The sequence below is a fragment of the Aythya ferina genome (assembly GCF_964211825.1).
Source record: "Aythya ferina genome assembly, chromosome: 4".
Taxonomy (NCBI): domain Eukaryota; kingdom Metazoa; phylum Chordata; class Aves; order Anseriformes; family Anatidae; genus Aythya; species Aythya ferina.
Window position 1 is genome coordinate 41,502,143 of NC_140300.1, and position 23,699 is coordinate 41,525,841.

The window sequence follows — 23,699 nt, forward strand, 5'->3', positions numbered from 1 at the left end:
CCCCAGTGATTGTTCTGGAACAGGCTTCAGTCCTCAGCAAATGAAGCAAACAAATCAAAATTATGCCGTAGTAGTTACACCATACAATGAATCTATGAAAATAAGTACTCCGTTCCTGAAATACCAAATGCTTTACTACAGACGTGAATCTCAAAAACCACAAAGAGCTGTCTGTGAAAGCCCACAGTAGATACAAACAACATACAGTAGAGCACAAGATTATATTTCAGAGAAAATGGTGAAATAAATTAATTTAAATTTTGATGTAATAGTCTCCAGTAGAGGAAGATGACTCAATAAGCAGAAAATATTTGTTTTGGGGTCAAATGTAGCTCTTTCACCTGGCCATAAGTTTTCTGTGAGCGTTTTAGTTCATGTTTTTTGCCAACTGTGGCTTGCTAATGACTTGTGACTATCCACATATTATCAATAATCAATATTTGAGTTGTGTGGCTTGTCAAGTGAGCAACAGTTTTAGTTCTTACCATGTTGGATGACCTAAATTTTGTGGACAGGGTGATGGCCTAATCAGTGAACTAAGATACTGCTGCCCTCAAGGACACAGGGGCAGGTGGAGGGATAGAAATAGAAGACAATGTAAGGTGATTTTTTGGAAATTCACATTTTTTTATTTAAATGCAAGTAGAACATTAAATCTATTCGCCTATAATACGGAAATATCTTTTTCCTGTGCTTTGAGTTCTTTAACTGAAAAATGTGTTTGTGCCTGGAAGAAGCAGGGAAAGTGTGGTATTTCTGGTACATTACTGAGGAGCTGTAGAAGGAACAAAGACTTGTAACACTCAAGCTACACTGAAAAAATGTCAGAGGCATCACTTTGTGGCACGGAGAAGAAGGATAGAGTTGTAATCTTAGCGAATCTGAGTTCCTCAGTTTTGATCTGAATTTTGCAGTGTTGGCAAGAATGAGTCCATAGTTATCTTGAACTGTTCCCCTCACTGTCCCTCATACTCACTTCATTTTTCATTACTGAGAACTCTGATTGTTCTCCAGAAGTGCTGAAAATGATGCGAGAGTAAACAATCTCTCTAAATTGTGATCTGATCATTAATGCCACTTGTAAAGTTACATGAAATTGTCTCATCCTCCTGTTCTTTATAGATTTAGCTCGGGACATCCTGAAAAAGCAGCTGTGACTCCACTGCCCTCCTGCTGCACTGTTTCTCTAACATGTTTTCATGTTGTCTCGGACACTGCGTAACCTCGGGGCTAGGCATTTCTCTTCCCCTGACGGTGTCACTACACATGCTATAGCCTGTCAGTTTGAATCTGATTTTTCCTTTCTGGTTTGAGGGGTACAGAAACATTTGGAAGATGTAATTCAAACTCAGGCCATATGATACAGTCCACTCACTTAGCTGAGAACATCTGCTTTGCTCCACTGCTGTGCACTCCTGACTAGGTAATAATTCTAGACAGAAAAGATCAGACTGAGCCTGAAAGAGCTCAGACCTATGGAAAAGAATCTTCTGATGAAACCTGAGTCCAGTGGAAACTCTTAACATTAATGTAAAACAATGAACTTCTTGCAAAGAAAAAATGCATGTTTCCCTGTTTGAAAAGGCAAAAAATAAGCATACCTTCCTTCTCCACGTTTTGGCATTTTTTAATGTTATAGAGATGTTAGATGTTATGGTAAAGAGTAGAGGCTGATAAAGTAAAAATAATGGTAGCAACACATTTCTATGTCCTTAGAGGCAGGCTGTGGGAATCTCAGGCCAAAGCACTGCTGGTTTTATAAGTAAACACAGAAAGACCATGTCTCTTTTGCTCTGCCTGCACAAGACTGTTCTGGCTTCAGTGCAAAGTGTTTGACTCTGGATCTCAAATCTTCTTATCTAATTTGTAAATTTGGTAGTCTACCTATTCCTGCTATTGATAAAGGCTAAGGATCTTAAAAATTCTTGAAAAGACTTAACTGAAATTAAAATAATGTAATGACTGAATAATAATAATTAAATAATAATTGGGAAAAAAAATCCATTCAGGACTGTCATTTACCTCCAAGAGTATGGTTACTTTTCTGACTCACATGCTAAAGTTTCATTTTACCTGACTTTACACATCACAAGCATGGCTATGTACTTCTGTGCTACTTGTCTAGACTCTTTTTATAGTCAATGGAGATAAACAAGCTCTTCAAGAAGGCAATTCACCCAATCACCTTAACCATCTGTCTTTGGAAGAGATGAAATGCGTCCTAGTTGGTTATATCTCACCACAGACTATAAAGAAGTGTAGATGAGTAGCTCATATGCAAACAACCACACTGCAGATGACTACAGTGAGATGCACCCCAGCCTAGATGACTTGCACTGCTAGTTGGCTTAATGTAGTAGGACTCCTCTTTGGTTGACGCTGTAGGCAATTGGCGGGACTATCCCTGAAACTGTCCTTACTCCGGTAGAAAGTATTGGGGATGTGGAAGGCATACATTTCTTATTCTTCTAGTGAGTTAAAAGAGGCGTAAACGTGGCTGTCTCGAGAGCTATTGTTTAGCATTTCTGAAAGAGGGGCCCCTAAATCTGCAGAGAAGATAATTCATAGTGGTGAATTTCTCTGCAAAGCAGCAGGTTCCAAACAAAGTGAATTTGGGTCCTAATGTGTGACCCTGTTGTCTGAGAACATGTTAGAGAGGCACCTTGTAGCTGTTGTCTCTATCTTGTGGTGGTAGGTCCTCTTCTGTGATGTCTTCTTATGCTGTCAATGAAACCACCATCCTGAAATGTTTTCTTACTTGCTGTCTCTCAGCCTTTAGCTGCTCCCCCAGTTCTCTATGTTGCAATAAATTTATTTTGGGGGGAGAAGTTCAAAATGTCTTCCACCTTGTGTATTTGGAGGACAAACCACAGCCAACCAAAACAGGTTGGGTGATGCGTTTTTGACTATGCACAACAGAGTTTGGTCTCTTATATGACCATGCATTGCAATTTATCCTTAAAACACGGTCATCTCTATAGTAATTCATATTTCTAAAGGTTCAAATCAAACTTGTCTGAACTGTTAAGTTTCCATTTTGTGGAACTTGTAAAATGCTTCCTGGTTTTTATATAAAAAATTCCACTGATTTTCAGCACACTAGGATAGATGCAAAGGTATCATCCTTATGGGGGGAAAATCTTGCTGATTCATTTTAACCGGTATAGACCTGAGGAAGTTTCTGCATGGCTGGCCAACCAGCTCGCCTGCTCCTTCTTTCTTGCTCAGTCTAGAGAGAAAAGGGAAATTCCCTTGCATGAAGTAAGGCATTCAACTTATCCCATGGTCAAAAAAAAAAGGTCAAATGGACAAACATTTACCAGTGAATTTCCATTCCAGGAGTGTGAAGGAGAATTTTCTACAAAGATCACAAAGGAGATCTCAATGTATTACAAAAACTGTTCCTTTTTTTTTTTTTTTTTTTTTTTTTTTTTGTGCAAGTTCTGCAGTATACCCTTTTCTGTGTTTGCCTGCATCAATATTGAAAGGAAAACTACAAAAAAGACAAGAGGTAGCTTATTGACCAGTAAACAACTCTGAAGTGTTTGGACATCAAGTTATCTCATTTAATTATGACTATTTTGTATTGCTCTTTAGTAAATCTCTTTTCCAATAATACATAGAACTACAAACTGAAAGAAAGAAATACTAAATAATGTAATCCATGGACTGCCAGAAGAATTCTGTAAGTTAATCTACCTGGGACTATTTCTGAATCAGAAGGAGAAATATCTCAGATGAAAACAAATTTCAACATCTTTTTTTTTTTTTTTTTTTTTTTTTTTTTCAAGCTTAAAAGAATTTTTTGCACTGGTTCATTGTTACATAAATACCTAAAAATGTCTTGGGATATAGCTTGACATGCAAAATGTATGGTTTTTAATTTGTGTTTTAAGTTTCTTGTGCCATGACAAAGTGCAAATTTTGTTTTCAAATGTATGGAAAGGGCACAGAAGAGTTTAGGCATCACTGTCAGGAGCCACAGCTGAATGAGGCTGCAATGTGAAACTACAGAGGAATAAATACATAGTTTTTCACATCACACAATACAAAGTCAAGAGCTGTAGCAAGCAGCATCTTTTTATGCAAGTCCAGAATTTCTAAGCTATTTGCATGAGAAATTAGTATCATTTATATTTTTAAAAACAAATCCATATGAATTTAATCTCCTCATCTATCAGCTCCTGTTTCCTTTGTCAAGAGGGTTTGGCAGGCAAACCAGAGGCAAATGGATTTACACATGACCTACTTTATGTGGTGAATTATATAAATAGTCTACTCCAAAATTTTGGAGAAGCCATTTAGAACGCCTTGGAAGGCACGCATAAAGGAACACAAAGTCAGTGGAGGAATGAAAGCATCTTTCACATGCTTGTAGGATGAAGGTAGCAATTGAGAAGAAACAAGTCAGAGGAGCCTGACGTCCAAGGCAGTTAGCCAGCCTGTGCCAAAAGCCCCATGACTGTGCGTGTGGCAGTCACACACCAGGGCACAGTGTCACCCTGCCGCTGGCAAAGCCTTTTGTTCAGTTTTGCACAACACAGCTCATCATAGTATCTGATCACAAAATGGATACTGCCTTGGAAGACGACAGCTATACGGGATTCATAAATAGTAACACATGCAACTGTGCAGGAGCTGGGCCTGGAATTATGTTGGCATTAAAGCCGGCGGGAATTCCAGCCAAGCTCCGCTCGCTAGCGGCTCAGCTGGGCACATCCGCTCCTTGGCTGCACACAAATGCCAATTGTAAGCTTCTTTTTTAGAAATGGTGAAAGCCTCCACCAACTGCAAAATGACTGGTGGCAGTTGTTTGTTTTTTTAATGCCAGGATAAAGCAAGGGAAACTCATGGAAAATAAGGCAGCGGTTCCTCAGGCCTATGACGATTCACAGAAGAAAAGAGCAAGATGGATCTTAGTGAGCACAGTGAAACCACTTTGGCTTTTTAGGCCATCTCTGATATGCTAGCAAGGCAGAGAAAATCCTTTTTCCTCCGGGATTGCCCTTGAACAAAACCAGAGAAGACCTCCATAGTGTAATTAATTGACCTGAAAGGATCTTTATTCTCTGAGTTTCCTGAATAAGAGCACACTTGTACGGAAATAACCTGCGGGGTCAAAGTGAGGGGAGAGGGTGGCCTTACCCTGACACAGAGCCCTAGCGGTCAGTTAACCCAGCGGCAGCGTGAGCCAGCGCCTCCGCCGTGAGCCCTCCCCAGCACACCGAGACCAGGGGAAAGCCTGTGCTCCTCAGCACAAGACATGTGTCAGGAAAGCAGCAAAATGGACTGTGTTTAACCTTGTTTAAAGTCTCAAAACCAAGTCACAGCAGGAAAACTAGCTGAAACATTCATTCTTGACAGTCTTTGCGACGCATATGCCAATTTCATGAAATTATGCTCTACCCTAATTTAGCTGAGCGTAAGGAATTTTCTGCATGGCATAAATTATTTCACTTGTGCCCACTAACCTCTCTTCAGAGACATGTTTACAGCTCTAACTGTGCAGATTGTAACAGTCAGACCTAAGTATTGCACTGTTTACGCATTTCATTAGAGTTCTTAATTGCTTTGGTTTCCCTTACTATGAGATACCTAAATTACGAACTGTGGAACCTTGCTGGTTATGCATGGAAATCCACTGTATTAATATTCTTGGTTTTGCTAGATGTTAACTTACTTTGAAGAAGTACTGCTTCACGCAGCCCTTTCTTGACATTACTAGTGAAAGTGCAGGTGGGACTGTGAATGGGTAATTCAAATAGCTGAGAGCAGGAAGGGAAATCCACTGTCATGATTAGAAAAGGAGCAGTCCAATAGACAAGATCTTAATTAGGCACTTGGAAATCTTTGATATGTTATATTTTCATAAACTGAACAATTTTACAAGATTCAGCAACAAGATATGGTCTAAAAGAAAGTTTTTATTGAGTTCTAATTATTTATCACTATTGTTGACATTAACTCCTTTTCCCTAACTTGTGATTTATCATTATATGGCAGGGATGACACCTACACATAGAATTTGTCTCTGGACAGCTATTTTCAAGCAAGTAGATTCTTACCGAAGCTATATGACAAACTAATGCTGGACTCCAGGCTAACATTGGTTTCAGGGTATTTTAAAATGCAAATGTAGTGTTTTGAAATCCGAACTCAGGGGCAATTTTGTGTCTTTGGGCCAGAAAGCTTGTTCGGTTGGTGCTTCCATAGAGTCTGCTTAGCTAAAAGACTGTCTGTCTTTGATTAGCCCTCAAGATTGGGGTTAATTAATGGGATTTAAATGAATGATTGGATCATACTTTAACATGCTAATGACAATGGTATTTTTAGTATGTTCACACCCATTCTATGTGATTGTGCTCTGATAATACTCAATTGTCTCCAGGTTTCTAAAGAAAACTGGACAATTTTGTGGTCTTATCTGACATTTGGAAGTAAACTCAAATGTCAAGATTCTTAAAAAACTGCATTAGCAACTTAAGCGAGGTATAGTGAAACCCAGCTTGAAATCTAAACCTAACACTACAATTTCAAGTTATGCTACCAGCTGCATGCATCATGTCACTTTCCTTATTATTCCTGTCAATAGCCCAATGAGGCGGTTGCAAGGATGTTGTGTAGAAATGTCAGTGAGGGTGTTTTGGATGCTAGGATGTGTGCACTTCTTAACATTGACAAAGCACATAATTAACTTATTTTCTCTTTTAAATGTTTTTGGAAAAAAAAAAAAATATATATATATATTTGCTCGTTGATGATCTTTCTTTTACCACTGAATAGCATTTCACCTGTCATAACACTTGAAGGATTAATGAAAATAATTATGTGTGCAGATTTACAGTGAATTGATGTACTGGTTTTAATCCCTTCAGGCTTTCACCTTTAATTTTCCTGTTATTTCTGCAAATGATCCCATTAAAACGATACAGACGTTGTTTTGCAGCTCTTTAATGTGATACACCTTGATGGATCAGAGCAAGCGGAACAACACGCTGCCTTCAACAAAGGCACACTAGGGGGACTAGCTCTCTGTGGTGGAACAGAACTGTTGCTAGCAAACAACACAGCAGCCCCATCCCAGAAGGCTGCAATTAAATAATCTGTAAAATAATAAAGCAATAATCATAATAAAAGACTTTTTTATTAGGAGATACTTCTCGGCGGAGTGCAAAAGACGGAGAGCACTATCAGCAGACTCGCTCCGGAGAGGAGCGGCTCTGCCGTTTGCCTTTTCTGCTCTCAGAGACCAACTTCGTATGTGGGGAATTTTTTTCATAATAATTATTTTTTTTCCGTCAAGGCAGTTTGAAACTTGCTGCGAGGCGTTTACTTCTGCTGAGGTGCTTTTAATGCACTTTTAAAAGTTTACTTTACTGAGGTGTTTTTTCATGCAGATTTTTTAGTTTTTGTTTGTTTGTTTGTTTCTCATCTCAAACGAAAGATTTTGCGGTGCGTTTCACCGAATTCACCAACACTTGGGCGCCGGCTTTAACATTTCTTCTCCACACAGCCGCTCGCCTCAGCCACCCGGCCGTGGCAGCCGGGACCCCCTCACCGCCCCGCCGCTCCTCACGCCCCAAACCGGCCCTAAAGCCGGACCGGCTAGGCTGGGGGCGGCGGGGCTGCGTTTTTCGGTGTGTTAGTGTGCCGGTTTATCGTTTTTTCCCCCTTTTTTTTCCTCCCCTCAGCGAAGGGCCCGCGCCCCCCTCTCGCCTACAGCTCCCAGGATCCCTCGGGGATGGCGGTCCCGCCTCTCCCCTGCCGGCCCTTGTTGTTGGGAATGGCGGGGGGGGGGTGCCGTGCCCGGCCCCCTAATGGCCGGCAGGGGGAGGACCCGGCCCCGCCGTGCGCTCGGGCCGCTCCCCTCGGAGGAGGAGGAGGAAGGGGAAGGGGCGAGCCCAGCCCAGCCCGCGGAGCCGCTGAGGGAGGGGAGTGGAAGGAGAGGGGGAGCCCCCAGCGGGAGGATCCCGGGGGGCGGCGCCGGCTGAGGCGGGGCGGCGGCTGGATCCTGCCCCGGGACGGCGGAGCCCAAGTTGCGGCGGGGCGGCGGCCGCCCCTGTCTGCCTGCCTGCCGCTGCCGGGGCCAGCAGGAGGAGGAGGAGGAGGAGGAAGGGGGGAGCCTCCCGCCTCAGCCCCGCTGCCCCTCCGCTTGTTGTGCGTGAGACAGACACACACACGCCGCTCCCCGTCCCTCCTCCCTCCCTCTCTCCTTCCCTCCCTCCCTCCCCTTCCCTCGCCCCGCACAGCCCCAGGAGGCCGGAGCGGGCGCGGCGCTGCCGCCGCGTCTCGGGGCTCCCTCGGCCCGGCCCGGAGGAGGAGGACGAGGAGGAGGAAGAGGAGGACGAGGAGCGCCCCGGCGGAGGGGCGGGCGGCCCAGCCATGAGCGGCGGGGAGGTGGTCTGCTCGGGCTGGCTCCGAAAGTCGCCACCGGAGAAGAAGTTGAAGCGCTACGTGAGTGCCCTCGCCCTCCCTTCTCTTCTCTTCGCTTCCCTTCCCTCCCTTCCCTTCGTTTCCCTTCCCTTCTCTCCCCTTCCCCGCGTCCCCCCTCGCCCTGCCCGGCCTCCTTCGCCCCGTCCCTCCCGGCCGGGCCCGGCGCCCTTCGCCCGCTCCCGCAGCCCGCCGGGCTCCCCCCGTCCCTCTCTTTCCCTCCCCTCCCTTTCCCTTTTTTCTTCTTTTTTTTTTTTTTTCCCAACTCCTTTCTGCTTTCCCCCTCGAAGCGCCGAGCGGTCAGCTCTGCCCTGCCGCGGCTTTATCGCCTTTCCCAGCAGAGTGGGGAGAGGGGCGGAGTTTTTCCGCCTTCCCCGGGGCTCCGGGCTCGGGATATTTCGGGTTTTTTGCCTCTAAACACTGCTGCCCCGGCCCCGGGCGGCCCCCCCAGGCGGGGATGCCCCGGGAGCGCTCCCCGCAGGGCCGGGGGAGCCTTTGCCCTTGGGACCGGAGCCCTGCAGGAGGAGGGAGCTGCGAGCCAAGCGCCTTTTCCTCGTGTTTCCCCCAGCTGCCCGCCGGTGCTCAGGAGGAAATATTTTAGCGGAGCCGAGCCGGAGCTCGCAGGAAAATGGAGCGTGTTTGCTGAGAGGGCAGATTTCGTGACAGGGCAGCGGCCAGGCGGCTGGTGCTGCTCGGGGCTGGCGGCGACGCTGCTGTCAAGTCACGTAGGAGGCAGGGGTGATGCCAGAAGTCAGCTCTGCTCAGCCCTTTCCCATTGGCACCGCCGCAGCCTCATGGTATCTGTGTAACTGGTACAAAATGTGTTTTTTTTTTTTTTTAATTCTTTTTTCCTCTCTTTCCGTCTTTGTTTAGCCCGTTGGGTGGTATTTAAGTAGGAACGGCCCTCGCAGCTCGGCGTCGTTTGGAGGCAGCTCAGCCTTTGCTTGAGAGCTGAACCTCAACGCAACCCGGCTGCTGTCCGTCAGCTGGCGATTCGCGGCCGCTGCTTGGGCAGGAGCTGTTGTAGGCAACTTGTTAAATGGCAGGGGATTGGTGAAATCGGCTCTTAAAGTTAGTTGTTAAAAAAAAAAAAAAAAAAAAAAAAAGAATAGCCCGTTCACCAGTTCCCAGTGACAAAAACCCTGCTCTCGCCAAGGGCACAGGATCAGACTTGCCGAGAATGACCTGATGGGTCACGGGAGGGCTGTGCTTCCCCGCTGAATCGGACACAGGCTGTATTTTTGGCTGAGCCTCTGTGTGTGTATTCAGAGCGTGCTGCTTCACCAGTGTGCAAGAAGTGGGAAAACTATTAATGTTTTTAAAGTTTGAGTTAATTTCCCACTCAAGCCCTAAATCGTGTACAGTTACACTGTCTGTTAGTGGAAGAAAGCGTAAGTGAGAGTTGGCTGCTCTAAATCAATGCCATAAATCAGTCCCTAACATGTTAGCTATTTTCCATATAACTTTCTGTTCAGCATATTTCTAGCTCTGTTTCTGTATCAGAATAGTATCAGAACCTTTGAGGGTAAAAGTAGCCGTAGCGTTGGTCAGGTGGATCCCTGTCCTAACAGAGTAGTTCCTTCATTTTCACTTAAAACAGGGATCTGCTTTTTGAGGAGTCAGAGTATCAGTGATAGTATGGTTGGCCTGTGTTGGCAGGGCTTCGTGTAACATCTGTGTGCACCCAAGGCCATAAGGTCAGAAGTTTAAATCTTGCATGCTGTCGCAGATGACTTTCTGCTTGTATTCTCCCGTGTAAGAGAAAGGAGAGACTGTGTTTAAAGGAGGACTTGAAGTAAAATTCCTCTTGCTTGTCTGCGGTGCCCGATCAGTTGTAGGCTAAAGGGTCACGCTCGTTTTTAAAGGCATAAAAATGACCTTGACGTCGTGATCGCAATCTTTAAGCAAAGAGAAAGTTGACAAATAAATTGGAACTGAGTGCAGTGATTGAAGCATTGGCTTCTGCTCTCTGTAATTCTAAACTTCTGCTAGGGCACAGAAAAGCTATGTTTTTAAAGCCATATTTTATCCTGGTGATATTTCAAGAGACTGCACCAGGAGAAAAGATGGGAAAGTGATTTCAATAGGAAACTGCTTTTCTGCAACACATACTTTTCACATATATATATGGAAAATTGTAACTTCACGCCCTATTAGATTTTGCATGCAAGTGTTGGGGCAAATCCAGGTTACCATCTGGGAAGGGAGATAAAAAGTCTGAAATTGCAGTTAAATATGGCTTCAGTTCTTAGGAAGGGTGAAAAGGAGCACTTTGAAGCTAGTGCATAGACATGTGTTTCACAGGGACTTCAATTTTTAGTTTGAAACAGTTGGACATGGTATTAAAGCTATCTTGCAATCATTTGGGGGCTAAAAAAAGAAAGTAAACTGGCCTACAGGTGGCAAAAACAGATTTACTTGGATATATGCCTTAATGCCATGTATATTTTCTCCCCCTCAAAGCAGTCATATTTTGATGTCATGTTCCTGTGTTTCAGGTGTGCAAGTAACTTTGCAATAACCATTTGCACCTGTTGTTCGTTCCCCGGAGCTGGTGTTCAGAACAGTTTCTTTGCTGGAATAGGTTTTCAGCAGGAGATTCTGGGGGGAGAATACTGTGGCTCCAAGATCAGGATGTGGATTTAGGAGACAAGTAGGGAAAGAGTATTGGGGCTAAATCCTGCACAGGTCTCTACAGCCTGTGCAATGCTTCCATGAGTAGCAGGAAAGGACTTGTGTCTGCATAGGGATGCAGGACCGCTATATTTTATGGCTTCTGTTACCTTCTGTGTTGTTTGCTATTGCAACTTCTGTTGCCTTCAATTTTGGGAACTTCTGTGCCCTTGTTTTAACCCACTGTCACCAACTTGCACTTTTACTGCTCTTGTTCCCTTATTTTTAAAGACGTAATTGGAAATCCACTTTATCCCAATTTGTACTTCAAAAAGCACTTGCAAACCCTGGCTTTGTAGTTCTCTGCTACATTGCACATGCCAGTTAAAATAGCTTGTTCTTTGTGGTAGCAGTACAGAGAATTTTCTACTGTCATAGTGTTAAGAAGCAACCAGATATTTAAACACAGCTGTCCTTGGTAAAGCAAGGAAGGAAGGAAAAACTTGAGTGAACGGGAGTAAGTCTTCTCAATTCTCTCCTAGGATGACTATGCTTTCATTTGGGTGGTGTCTGGGGCTCAGTGGGACGACCGAATATGCTTAAAACCAGGGTCTTAGCGTTGATGCTTGGTTTATACAATTGATTTGTAGTGTCTACTGAGGTAAAGAGCAGCTCGTGCCTTTTTGATTTTTAAATCTAAGTGTGGTGTAGCTGAAGCTAAGCTTTTTTTTTTTTTTCATACCCATACTTAAGACAGTGTAGGTATGGAAGTAATAAAAGTGGAATATTTTACTGTGGTTTTGCTTGGCGTTTACTCTTTGGCACTAATCACATAGGTACCTTTTTGCTCTTGAGTAATACTTAAGCGTGCTAAGATATGTAATGGTGTTAAGAAATGTTTTATTCAGCAGAACAGTTGTAATCTGGTAGAAGCTGAAGTGCATGACAAAAGCTCATTTTCTGGAAGACACCTGTTTGTGTTAAAACCTTCTGTGATCTTGCATCAGCGTAGTGAGCAAATCTGAGAATCCAGTTGATTTACATGCATGAACACACATACACAAAAAACACAACAAGATGAGCTTGTTTCACATCGAGAGCTGTCCCTGTAAAGCTGGGTGGTCAAGTTAACTCAAGGTAGGTGAGTGTAATCAGGTAATGTTCTGTGACATCTTAGTATTCAGAACTTGATTATACTTGTGCCTCCTGCAGAAGTTGGTGAAGATCTTGCAGGAAGCAATGCAGAAGTGTTAGTGCAGAAGCCTTACGTCTTGGACAAAAGTCGGTCCCTTCCCTTCTTCTGTGCACACTGCAGGAACCAGTATCTTGCCTTCTGATATTTATAAACATAAGTTAGTGAACCCTGAGCCACGTATTTGAAAGCACAAGTAAACATAATGCTTGTGTTGCTGATCGAAGGAAGCTGCGTTGTTTTATGTGCTGACTGAAGGTGCTAAAATGGACTTGGTTATAACTTTGGGGGTATACCTACATTGCAAGCTTGATCTTTGGGCGTAAATCTCAGTTCTGCAGCACAGAACTCAATCTGCAAGTATTTATCCTGTGCAGATTTGCGAAGAAAGACAGTTTTCTTCCACTAGTTAGTCTGATTTTTTTTTTTTTTTTTTTAGGTAATATACCATACTGATATACACTGTGAATTTAAATGTTTCTTATTGTGGATGGTCAGACAGCTAGTACCTGAACTGTTTGAGCACTTACTTGTTGCTGGGGCAAGTAGGAAAATCAAGAGGAAAGCGCAATTTCTGTTACTTCAGTCTGAAGTGTGGGTGAACTGCTGGACGCAGGAAACAAGCCATATATTTCTGAAGATGTTTCTTGATGAGAACAGTTTTTCTTAATTCTGTTAAATAGTAACATTTATTTTGAGACCAGAAGATCTGAGAGATGATAAAATACTCGAATTCTGACTTAATGTTATTGAAGATCATTCTCAGTTGGATCTATAGCAGGCTGTGGATACCCTTTCATCGTGGTTCTTTCTTGGTAGATGTGTTAATAAGATTTGGTGCAGCTAATCACAAGGGATTACAATTCAATGAAGACTAACTGGGAGCAGGGGGAGGAAGTGGCAAAGCCAATTATTGTTTCCAGCTTTCTGTGATGCTGCACAACATCTGCTATTCCGCGTAAGCACAAAATCTTGTGGTGCTGAACATCGAGTTTATGCAACATATATATTAAAGTCGAAGGAAATCATGAAATACCATAAACTTAGCTTTCAGTTTTCTGCAGATGACCTTGTTTTGCCTGTCTTTCAGTCAACTGTAAGCCAAAATGCTAGAGAAAGCAGCTATCTTAAATAAATGTGAATTGGATATCTTGAGAAAAGGAATGTTTTTATTGGACAGTTTAGTTCTAAAAAGTCTAGGCCTTAACTGTCAAAAAGAGCATATATTTTGGAGGCCGCTGGAGTGCTTTATTACTCCCCAGTGTGTGCATAGCAGTGGTGTTATTTTTGGTTGATGAGGACACCTTTCAGATGGGATATAATCCCTCCATTTTCCTTCTGTTTTGGTATTGAACAGCCTGCTATTTAGAAAGGGGAGAGTGCTAGTCAGAAAACTGTTTCCAGTGTCCTTTTTTCCTCTGAAAATTTTAAAATCTTGGAATGATGGCTTAGAAATTCTGGGTTATGTAGTGTTTTTTTTTTTTTTTTTAAAACTTTGCTAGCCTTTTTTGACATGGCTTTTGGATCATACAGCTAGAATCCAATTTAATCCCATGCAAACGTTTAAAACATATTTATTTCTCATTAAATTTGGCTCCTGGCTTTGACGGAAGTCTCACTTAAAAAGTGAAAGGAGCATCAGTGATTCAAGATGTAGCAGTCTTAATTAAGAGTAATTCCATGTATTGTAGATAGCTTTGGTTTGGGTATTTCATGTGTTTTTAGTTTTGCTATCTTTTTTTCTAGTCTAAAAATGGACTTGACCAAACTATATTAGGTAAAATGTTTTCTTAAATCAAGAAGGTGAGTACAACTGATGGGATGCAAGTTTCGTTTTTACACAGAGCAAATCAAATCAAGATATTATTTTATATTACCTTATAGTTTCATCCCCAAATCTGTTTTCTCCTTATTTTCATCCAAACCTCTTCTGTAGCATTGCAGTGACAGTGTCTTGGGACTTTTCTTAAACTGACCTTAAAATTTTCCATGCTTCAATGACTAAACATTTTATTGCCAATAGAAGCAATTTAATCTGTTGCAATTTAATTGCAGTATTTCATTAGGAGGGACAGACCTTGTGTCATGCAAATTACTTGTGCAAGGCAGGCAGAAAGATCAGACAGAAAAGGATAATCTTGTCAAGGCAGGTATGTTGTGTACAGGTGAACATTGTTAGTCCAATACAATTTGCTGCTGTTCTAGGGGCTCTAATGTGAATTAAGATCCTTATATGTACAAACAAGCATTTCTAAGGCAGTACTACATTTTTCTTTTTGGGGGGATGGGGGAAGAACAAATTCTGCTATCTCCAGATCAAAAGGAAAGTGCTGTGTGTTTGTAATTCCTGCTTTACCAATTCTTGAATAGGCTATTGCAGTTCTTTTTTATAGATTTCTGGCTTGTTTACTTTAGAAAGTGTTTGTAGTTGTACAAATAGTATTAGCTTTATGCTGGTTGTAGTTTTTCAAAACCGGCTTCTAATAAAATTACGTAGTCTGTTTTTTCTGCTTGTATTTGGTCTTGCTTCCAGCTGTTAACAAAAGTTTTGTTTCTCATGATTAACTTCTGAAGCTTTTTGGAACATTCTGCACACTTTCAGTTGTAGAAAATAATCTCACTTTATAGTGTTTGCCTTCTTAGTGGTGTACATGAGGGAGGTGTTCATAAGCGAACTTTAACTGAGATGAAAGAGACTGAATTAACTGCTGAACTCTCTAACCATCTTTTTTTATTATTATTTTTTTTAACCAAAGCCTCATATAGGAAGGACTGTATTTAATTGCATTACTTTGCACCAAAATTACAACTTCAGGATCAAAATACCTGAGGCTATGGTGACGTACTTTCCTTCCTTTTTGCAGGTAAATGGCAGCAATTTTGGATAAATGACAACGTGATAGTTGTCTGTCTTGGAGCTGGTGGTATTACAACATGTAATTAAGAATCAGGCATTTGTGTCCGTATGGCTTGTGTATTATTAAATATAATATCTGTTCATAATAATACAAGTAATTCCGTGTAAAAACATACCTTGAAGAAGTGCCACTTCTAGAAGAACGTGCCAAGATAGCATAGTAGTCTGTCACTTCTGGACAAAGCTGAGTTTAGGCCCCACGTCAAGAACTGAATTAAGTGAGAAGGTTTTGCTGTTCATACAGCAATTCATTGGCAGAGTGACTTGAGAAAAAAAAAGATGCATTTTCAGGAGCTACGTTCTTTGAGAATTTGGGGCAAGCCTCAAGCTTTGCCTTCTCTGCTTTTTCTGAAACAGGTAACTTTGGTTTTCTGGCAAACCCTGGTAAACTTGGATTAGGGGTTCTGGTGTTTGCAGATGGGGCCCTGTGGTTTTACCCCGTGGCTCTGCAGGTAGAGGTGGGTGGGAATGGCAGTAGGACATGTGGATGACCTTGCCTAGCAGGAGGAAAGCAACCTCGTGTCTTTGCCTGTTTTCCACACTAGAGTTTCCCAGCAAGCTAGCTGGTCACATGTTGGTTGTCCTGCTCTTTTATAAGTGAAAACAACAACAGATAAACCCTTCATGGCAGTGGAGATAGTGGCTGTCACAAACTGAATCTGCTTCTCCACCCATTTTCCAGCACAGCCAGCCTTGGGGCAGGGTGATGGCAGATCTGCTGCCTGCCTTCCTTGAGGGTAAGTCTGTCTCCACCCCAAAAGGAATGCGATGGGTTTCAGAGGTGCAGGCAAGCACGTTCCTCTCCTCTGGGGTTACAGCTACTTCCAGGCTCTTCGGTATTTTTGCCTCAGAAGAAAAGCAAAAAGAAAAACAACACAAAAATAGACAGACTTCAGTTTATTTTTCTGTGTTGTCTGGGGCTTGGGATTTAAAAGCAAAATAAACCTGTAGGTGTTTATTGCTGACAGTAGGAGTTCATGGGATTAGTCTTGGGGTATGGAATAAGAATACAGGAAGCTATTCAAACACAGTTAATACCCCTGCCTTCAAATAGACTTTTGATATGACCAACACAAAAGAATTACGTTGCACTTGGAAGAGTTACTGTAAGTGAAGATATGTACATAGTATCAAATGAAAAACAGGTTTTGAATTTTAAGACTTAAAGTAGAATGATAGCCGTTAATAAAAAAAAAAAAAAAATATCTGGGAATAGTGTCAGTTTGTCGTCATCTCTTTGTATAGAGAACTGCACTGAGTCACGTAATGTGCTAGACAAATGTTCCCCTTCACACTTAATGCATGTTTCTTTTACTATTTTCTGACGCTTGTGTTTCCATGTAGGTTCTTAAACAGCATCAGATGTAGTAAAGAAGCTGGGCTTGATTTTTTTGGGGGGGATGGTGCAGAAGAGGATTGACATGTCTGATGGATTGCTTGTTGGAACAGCTAGATCTGGAGTGTATAAGCCATAGTTAATCAAGTCCAAGGCCATATGCAGAATTTGACAGTTATAATTAAAAAAACAAAGCATATAAATCATTAGAAATGTAGTGAAATACAGACAGTAAGTCTGCGCTTTCCCAGCAAGCACTAAGAAGAAAAAAGACTATTAGGTAAAATTGTTGGGATCATTTATCTGATGCTTGTAGTGGATATGGTACAGATTGGTGTTGTGTACTTGTCAAGAAACAGCTAAGAGAGAATATCAGAGTCATCATGTGTGGACTTAAGGAAATGAATGGGCAATTTGTCTTTCCATGGTTCAATTAAAAAATAATAATAAGGAGGGAGTAAGAATGAAGAGGAGAGGGTACTCGCTGCAGTTTGAGTCTGAAGAGGCTTGCCCTACCTGGAACAGATTAGGCAGCGGAGCGCCCTGCCACACGGAAGTGTCAGAGGTAGGCTAGGGGTGGGATCCAGTCTGGCAATTCAGCTTTCCTAGAAAGTAGTGATCTGTACGAACTTGATTTGAGATTTAAGCCACAAACTAATAGAACTTTATCCCCTTTGATTATTTCACTTGTTACATAACTCCACGGGGTTTTCAGGGATTTTTTTTTTTTTTCTTCTCTCTGTGGTGCTATGTTTCTTTCAATTATATGTTTTACTGAGTGATGTTCTCAGGGTGGCATTAGAGAAACTTTTTATTTACAAAATCCTGTTCTGTTGCTACAGGAGGTAACTTCTTAAAAAAAGTGCAAGGGTAATTATGAAGTGCAACAGTATCTTCTGGTTCTTGCACGTGCTATTGTCATCTCAGGTATGGTATGCAATTATTACTGCGAGTTTGCATCATGCTGTGCTTTTTGCAGTCTAATGACTTGTTTCTTATCTAGTGAGAAAACATCCTGAAAGCTCAATGCTGAGGTTATGTCATGTTCTGGGTTGTGACCTAAAAGTTGCCTGTGTGCACAATTCAAGTTGAAATGCATAAATTTGTCAGCACGGTGAAAAGTAACTTTAAGCTGCTGTTCGCTATTAGAGGTCCATCGGCAGACAAGATGCTTACACAGACTCCAGAGTTCGTTCTTTCTAAGTTGTCACCTGTCTTCTCCTTGCTGGGGTTTTGGGAAGGGAAACTTTTTGAGGGGTGGGTGGGAGGGGAAGAGAGATAAAGTGAAGAGTAGCATTTAAATGAGTCATTAGTGTAAATTGGGAAACATAGCCTTGGTTTCATCCCAGAGTAATTTTGTCCCAGGACAAGTAACTGCAGAGTTTTCTGCTGTGGTGTGTACTTTAATGCTAAGTTAATTGCCTTTTCACACTCCTTTGCATTTTTCCTTGACCTGACATCTCTGTGAATCTCTACTGCTCTGAGATGAAATAATAATAATAATAAAAAAAAAAGACATGAATTTATTGTCTGATTTATAAACAATGGCAGGGATGTCTTTACTGATTATATAAACGAGGCACCATCATCATTACCTAAACTTGTCAGTGTTCTTTGGTGGCATTTTCTTGTCGTACAGCCATAGCCGACTGATTCAAATCTTCCAGTTCACTGTTTGGGCCTTGGAATGGGCACATCTTTAAATTGCAGTAATAGTCCGCATAATTACACCTTTTTGCTGGGCATGTGCTGTTGGGAGCTGATCTAAAACTCCGTGGAGAGGAGGTGCAAAGTCATTAGCAACACTGGTGAGATGCCTGACAGCTTCCAAGGACTGCTGGCGAGGCAGAAGCGTTCCCAGCGGGGGTGCTTCTGCGCTCTGCTTACGGGAAGAGGTTTTCCTGTCAGCCTCTGTTACCGGTGTCCAGCAAAGCCAAAGCATGTTCCTGCCTTCTTAGGTGGCTGGGATGTGAGCCTTCTTTCTGGCCACCTTTTTCCCGTGTCCATTTTTTTCCGGTACTCCCTTCTTCTCAGCTTGTTGCTTCCCATTGCGGGCAGCGTGGTACGGGCTGGGAAGGTGGCAGAGGCCTTTCTGGTGACCTCCTTCATGGTGGTTTCTGTTACTTCAGGATGCCCCGTGACAGCAAAACCAACCCAAGTGTCACGGCTGCTGCTCACACTTGTGATGTGGTTGATATAGAGGGAAGAAAATGTTCACTTGGGAGTGGTTCGAATCCTTTGCTGCTGGTGGCTGTTGTTCAGAGGGAGGGCGGGATGGAGCCTTCCCCTCTGAAAAGTAACTGCTTAAAAGAACTAGGGAACAGGCAAGACTGTGATCAATCCTTCCCAGCTGGGCGACCGAGCCGGACAGATGTTTCTTACTCAGTGCTGAGGAGGAAAGTCCCTGGCCAGCAACTCTAGGGTAAGGGTTGAAAGGTGAAGAAATCCTGCGGGGGGCCTCCTGCTGCGATGATGGCTTCAGCCCTGCACAAGTGAGAGAAGATCCAAAACTTGTCTCTTGTGTCCTTTCCTTCTCCTTCCCCTTGTTGCAACTATTTTCTGTTTATTTTCCTACTTGTAAATTGCATAATTTAGTCCTTCCTGTCACTTCCTAATGTCTGAATCATAGGTAGCTCTTCCTGCCTGCAGTAAACAAACATTTTACTCCTGGCGCTTCTCCAGAAGTTGAAATTGTATTTATGGAGGTGGGGGGGTCCCCCTGGCAATGTGCTTGGGAAGCTACATGTAATTCACTTGTGTACAGATGGGAAAACAAAGACATCAGCTGGCTGCAGAGGGGTGAAGTAAGCAGCTTATCCAGTCTTCTAAACTGATGTAGCTTTTCGGCTGATCAGGACAAGCAGGTGAATGGTAGCACATGATAACAGGGTTTAAACAGTGGGTTACAAGCTTCTGAAGTTAGAAATGTTATCAGCTAGGGAGAACTGCATCAAGTCTTCCTGTCGCTGCTGTTACATCTTTATCCAGTCGCAGACCTTGCGTGTAGGTACAGCGCTGAGATGCAGGGGGTCTGTCATTTAACCAGTGACTTTTGAGCAGCGCTGTCTGGTCTGACAGCAGGGCTTTGCTCACTTTTGTTTTTTGTTTTTTTTTTTTTCCTATTTTAGCACAGGACAAGAAGATAATACAGGGCACTTGGGGATACAAGGTCTGCCTCCATTAGCCTGCTGGACTTCTTAGGCCGTATCTGCAAAAGCTGCAAAACAGATGTCAACCTGGCTTTTCCTGTTACTCCTATTATTTTTAAGCTGTGAAGAGCCTTAATTTTATTTTAATTTTTAGATTGACTGAGTCCACAATGAAGCATGGAAGCTAAAACTAACCCATGGAGGCCTCCTACCTCCTTCTCTCTTGCTCTCTCCTTCTCACTCCCTGTTGGTCTGTCTTGAATCTTGGTAGACGAGCCTTGTGGCTGGCACAGCTCCCTACATTGCAGCTACATGTGGAACTGTTAAATGAGTTTAAAATGGTAAACAGAGACAACAGAGGAAAGATGCAGTTCTTGTTATGGCAACTTGGCATTTGTACCTTCCCATCAGTCTCTGCATCCTCACTTCCCTGATTGCTCCTGCTAAAATGAGAAGGTGTGAATAAGTCAGATTTATTAAGGACAGACTAGATGAGGTAAGAGCACTCTGTGTGTCACACTGATGTCCTAATTGTTTTCTTGAAAAAGAGATTCTCTTCTTTTTAAATGTTACAACCTACCTTGATTTTAACTGCTCTTCATATAGCATGGGAAGCAGATGATTTAAAAAATAAAGATACAAACGGCGGATTGTGCCAATCAAAGCAATAGAATATTACTCCAGCTAAGTTTTATACCAATTTCAGAAAAAATGGTTGAAGCAAAACCAAAAACCAGCACCTACCCTCACCCTATACCTAAAAAACCCCACTGCTGTTACATGCCATCGAAAAACTCATGTTCCAGCTTCTCCTGGCCGAGATTACATAAGCACAGCAGTAGGTTTTTCACGGGCCATTTGTTCCCTTCCAGTCAGCAAAAGAAAGGATGGATTTCCTCACAAAGAGAAATTTTGGAACTATTAGTTCGTCTTGGAAGTTGTGAATGAGTTACTCTTTCTGTCATCATCTTCTATTTGCACTATTTCCCTACGTGTAATGAAGGAATCTAGATTTCTTTCCACAATGCTGGGAGGAGTTCTTGATTCCCATGGTTGGGCTTGAATTGAATTTTCTGTATTTGGAGTGTAAAAATAATTTTGTGGATGCTGTTTGGGTAATGAATAATGGTTGAGAATGGTAATGAATAATGGTAACTGAGAAGAATGCAAGTGTGATAGAAGACAGTATGCTGTTTATAACACTGCTCTAGTATGATGGCAAGCTAGTTCTTAAAAACACTCTACCATGTGGGAAATAAATTCTGAAACAACCATATTTAAGGTGTTTTCATTACTGTCCTTTTGCTACCTGCATTTTGCAGTTTTTGGAACTTAATAGTACAAATTGAAGTAAATGCCATGTTAAATAATGTAGGAAATACTTGTGTGTCCTTTGTACGCTGCATGGTGGACGTTTTGCTGAATCAGAAGCAAAAATGCAAGGGCTGGGTCCTGTAATTATAGTATTACAGGACCTGTCTACTATTGCCTTTTAATTTATGTTTGTAATATGAAGTTTTTCTGGTTAGAATAAAGATAACACTGAACAAAGAATAATGAATCCCAATTTTTCTACCTTTTGCATTACTTTAAGTTGTCTTGTAGTGTTCCATGGTGATATTTTGTCAGTTCTAGTCGATAAATTATCGCATTGGTTTGTGAATCTTTTAATTTGAACTTGAAGCTTTAAAATTATGATCTTGCAATAAATTGCAATGATTGTTACTGGCACTGCTCATTTAAGAAGATGACAGTCATGCCTTCTCAAAGAGTGTTGGGTGTTTTTCTTGAAGAAGGCATAAGTAATATTGAAGTCAAATCTGTTGGAGGGTTTTATGATTTTTTATTTTTTTTAGCGAATAGTTAAAGCAGTGCTTCTATGAGCTGCTTGTGAAATTGCAGTAAGTCTCAATTTAGAATGCAAATATTTCTCTAGGTAATTGAACTATATAGCCTTTAGTTGCTATAAAACACCTTTATAGCATTAAGAAAAAAAATCATGCTAAGTTCTATACCAAAACTTGTAACTCTGAGAGCAGGCGTAAGCCAAGAAAATGGTTGGGACTGTAGTGGAAACATACTTTCCCACGAAATAAAATCCAAGGATGTAGCCACCATAATTGTGCAATGAATTATCATAAGTGTGATGTCATAGTCTCTGCAACCTACTGAAGGGGTAGTCTGATTTTGAAATCAACCAAGTAGTGAATAACAAGTTTCTGAATTGGCCCAGACAACAGCAGACATGTCTGCATCGTTTGGGGAAAGCAGTCATCTCCGTAGAGAATTAAACTATTTCAAAATAGAATTTGTTGACTTAATGTGTTAATCTTGGCTTTCCATGAAGAAGTGCAGCATCCCGCACATATTAATTACTTTTAACAGATCACTAAACTACTACTGGCTTTGTAGGTAAAAGACTGATTGAAAGAAGGTTCATTGAGGCCATTAGGTGTTTAAATCCTACTGGACAGTAATTACAGTTTAGAGGAACTACAACTTCTTACTCTCCCTTGTGGAGAAGGGTCCCAGATACAGAGGTGTAATTGCAGGATTGTAGCTTTGGATTTACAGGGATAAATCCACAGGTTTGCCCAAGGGTGTATTTTGAGGATCAGGCAGAACCAACAACCTTTAAGGTATGAATAGTACAATTTAGAAACTTTATGATAATTATTGTATGTGATAAGAAAAATACATTGCTTGAACACCAGCTCTGTTAGGCATGCGTTATCTTACTGTAAAACAACCAAGTGAACGAGTCCTTTGTTTGTCACACTTTTGGATTAAAAATTAAGTATTGATCATTAAATTATTAGAACAAGTTGAACTTAATTTAAGTGTAGTAAATACTTGTCTCATTGTCCAAATGAGTATATATTCTAAATATAACAAAGCACAGTATACATTTTTAATCTTTTACTATAACTTCTTGGTGTGGTTATATAATAACTAAAACAAACAATTTATAAACTAGTGATGTGCCCACGAAAGATCTCTTCACTTTCTTAGCAGAAAAATCTTTACACCCATCCCTGTGTCCTTCAGGCAGAAACCTGGGTAAATAAACAGGCCTTGCAGTATGCCCAGAGGGTTATCGGTAAGGGGGAGGCGGGAGCCTTCCCAGAAAACTATCTGCTGGTATGTTCCATGTTTGGGAAACCTTGGCTTCCGCATGGTTCAGTCTTTCCTCATGACTCTTACAGATGCATACAGGTGACCTTTTCCAAGCTAGTTTCTCATGTCAGCGGTTCGTTTGTTCTTCTTATGTGTTTTTTCCTTCCATCTTTATTCACTTTAGAAACAGTCAAAACCTGCTTGTTTGAGCTCTTACATATAGCCTTGTTATGCTATAGCCTGCTATTCTGGTAACCTGATTAGTGTTTCCACTAAAGGATAGTAGGTTTTGCTTCTTTTTTGATTTTGGTCTCACTTTCTCTTGGGGAAGTGCAACTTCTGTATTACTGTGTATCTCTTTGTTGGTATCGACCTGTCCCTGGATGAGTACCCATGCTCATTTTACTTATGTTTTACATCAATGGCACTTTCTTCATTCTTTCTGTTCCTAAATCTTGCCTCTTCTCTGAATTGTTTTCTGTATGTTGCTATCATACTCCATTTGTTAGTGCAACATTAATATGTTCTGTTTTCTTGTAAGAAGTTTTTGCAGTTCACATTCTCCATTACTTTAAATTATACCCATGTTTTCCTAACAAGCAAGTCTCTTGCACACGAGTTGGCCATTCCAGGAATATGTAGATGACATGGCCTGCACTTGTCATTGGATTAGGCATGTAGACTTTTTCCAGACAATACAGACTATAGTTGCTGTCATTTTTTGTCAGCCCTGCTAATCAAATTGTACATTTCTAAATGCAACAACTAATTTTGTCATAAATGCATGAAATGCAGATGATGTGAAGGTGGTATCCAAAGCCTTTTGTAACTACAGTGTGTCCTTAGAGAGACTTATATAATTTTTTTTACTTGTTTGCTCCAGCAGATTTATTTTTTTAACTCCATGTTAAGTTAAGCATTTCACCCCTAAGTCCTCTCTAGATT

General features: G+C 41.7%; 1 protein-coding gene across 7 annotated transcripts in view; it reads left to right on the forward strand.

Moving 5' to 3' along the window:
• Positions 1–8,036: 8,036 nt before the first annotated feature.
• GAB1 (GRB2 associated binding protein 1) overlaps positions 8,037–23,699 on the forward strand; it is a 96,839-nt gene continuing 81,176 nt past the window's right edge. For 2 of the 7 annotated variants that reach the window (XM_084516764.1, XM_084516763.1), the window contains exon 1: positions 8,039–8,454. In XM_084516764.1, coding sequence (XP_084372890.1) covers positions 8,383–8,454 — 72 coding nt within the window. In that variant the 5' untranslated portion in view covers positions 8,039–8,382. Of the gene's footprint in view, positions 8,455–23,699 lie in introns of all 7 variants that reach the window. The other 5 variants (XM_084516762.1, XM_084516761.1, XM_084516760.1 and 2 more) reach the window with 4 other exon arrangements.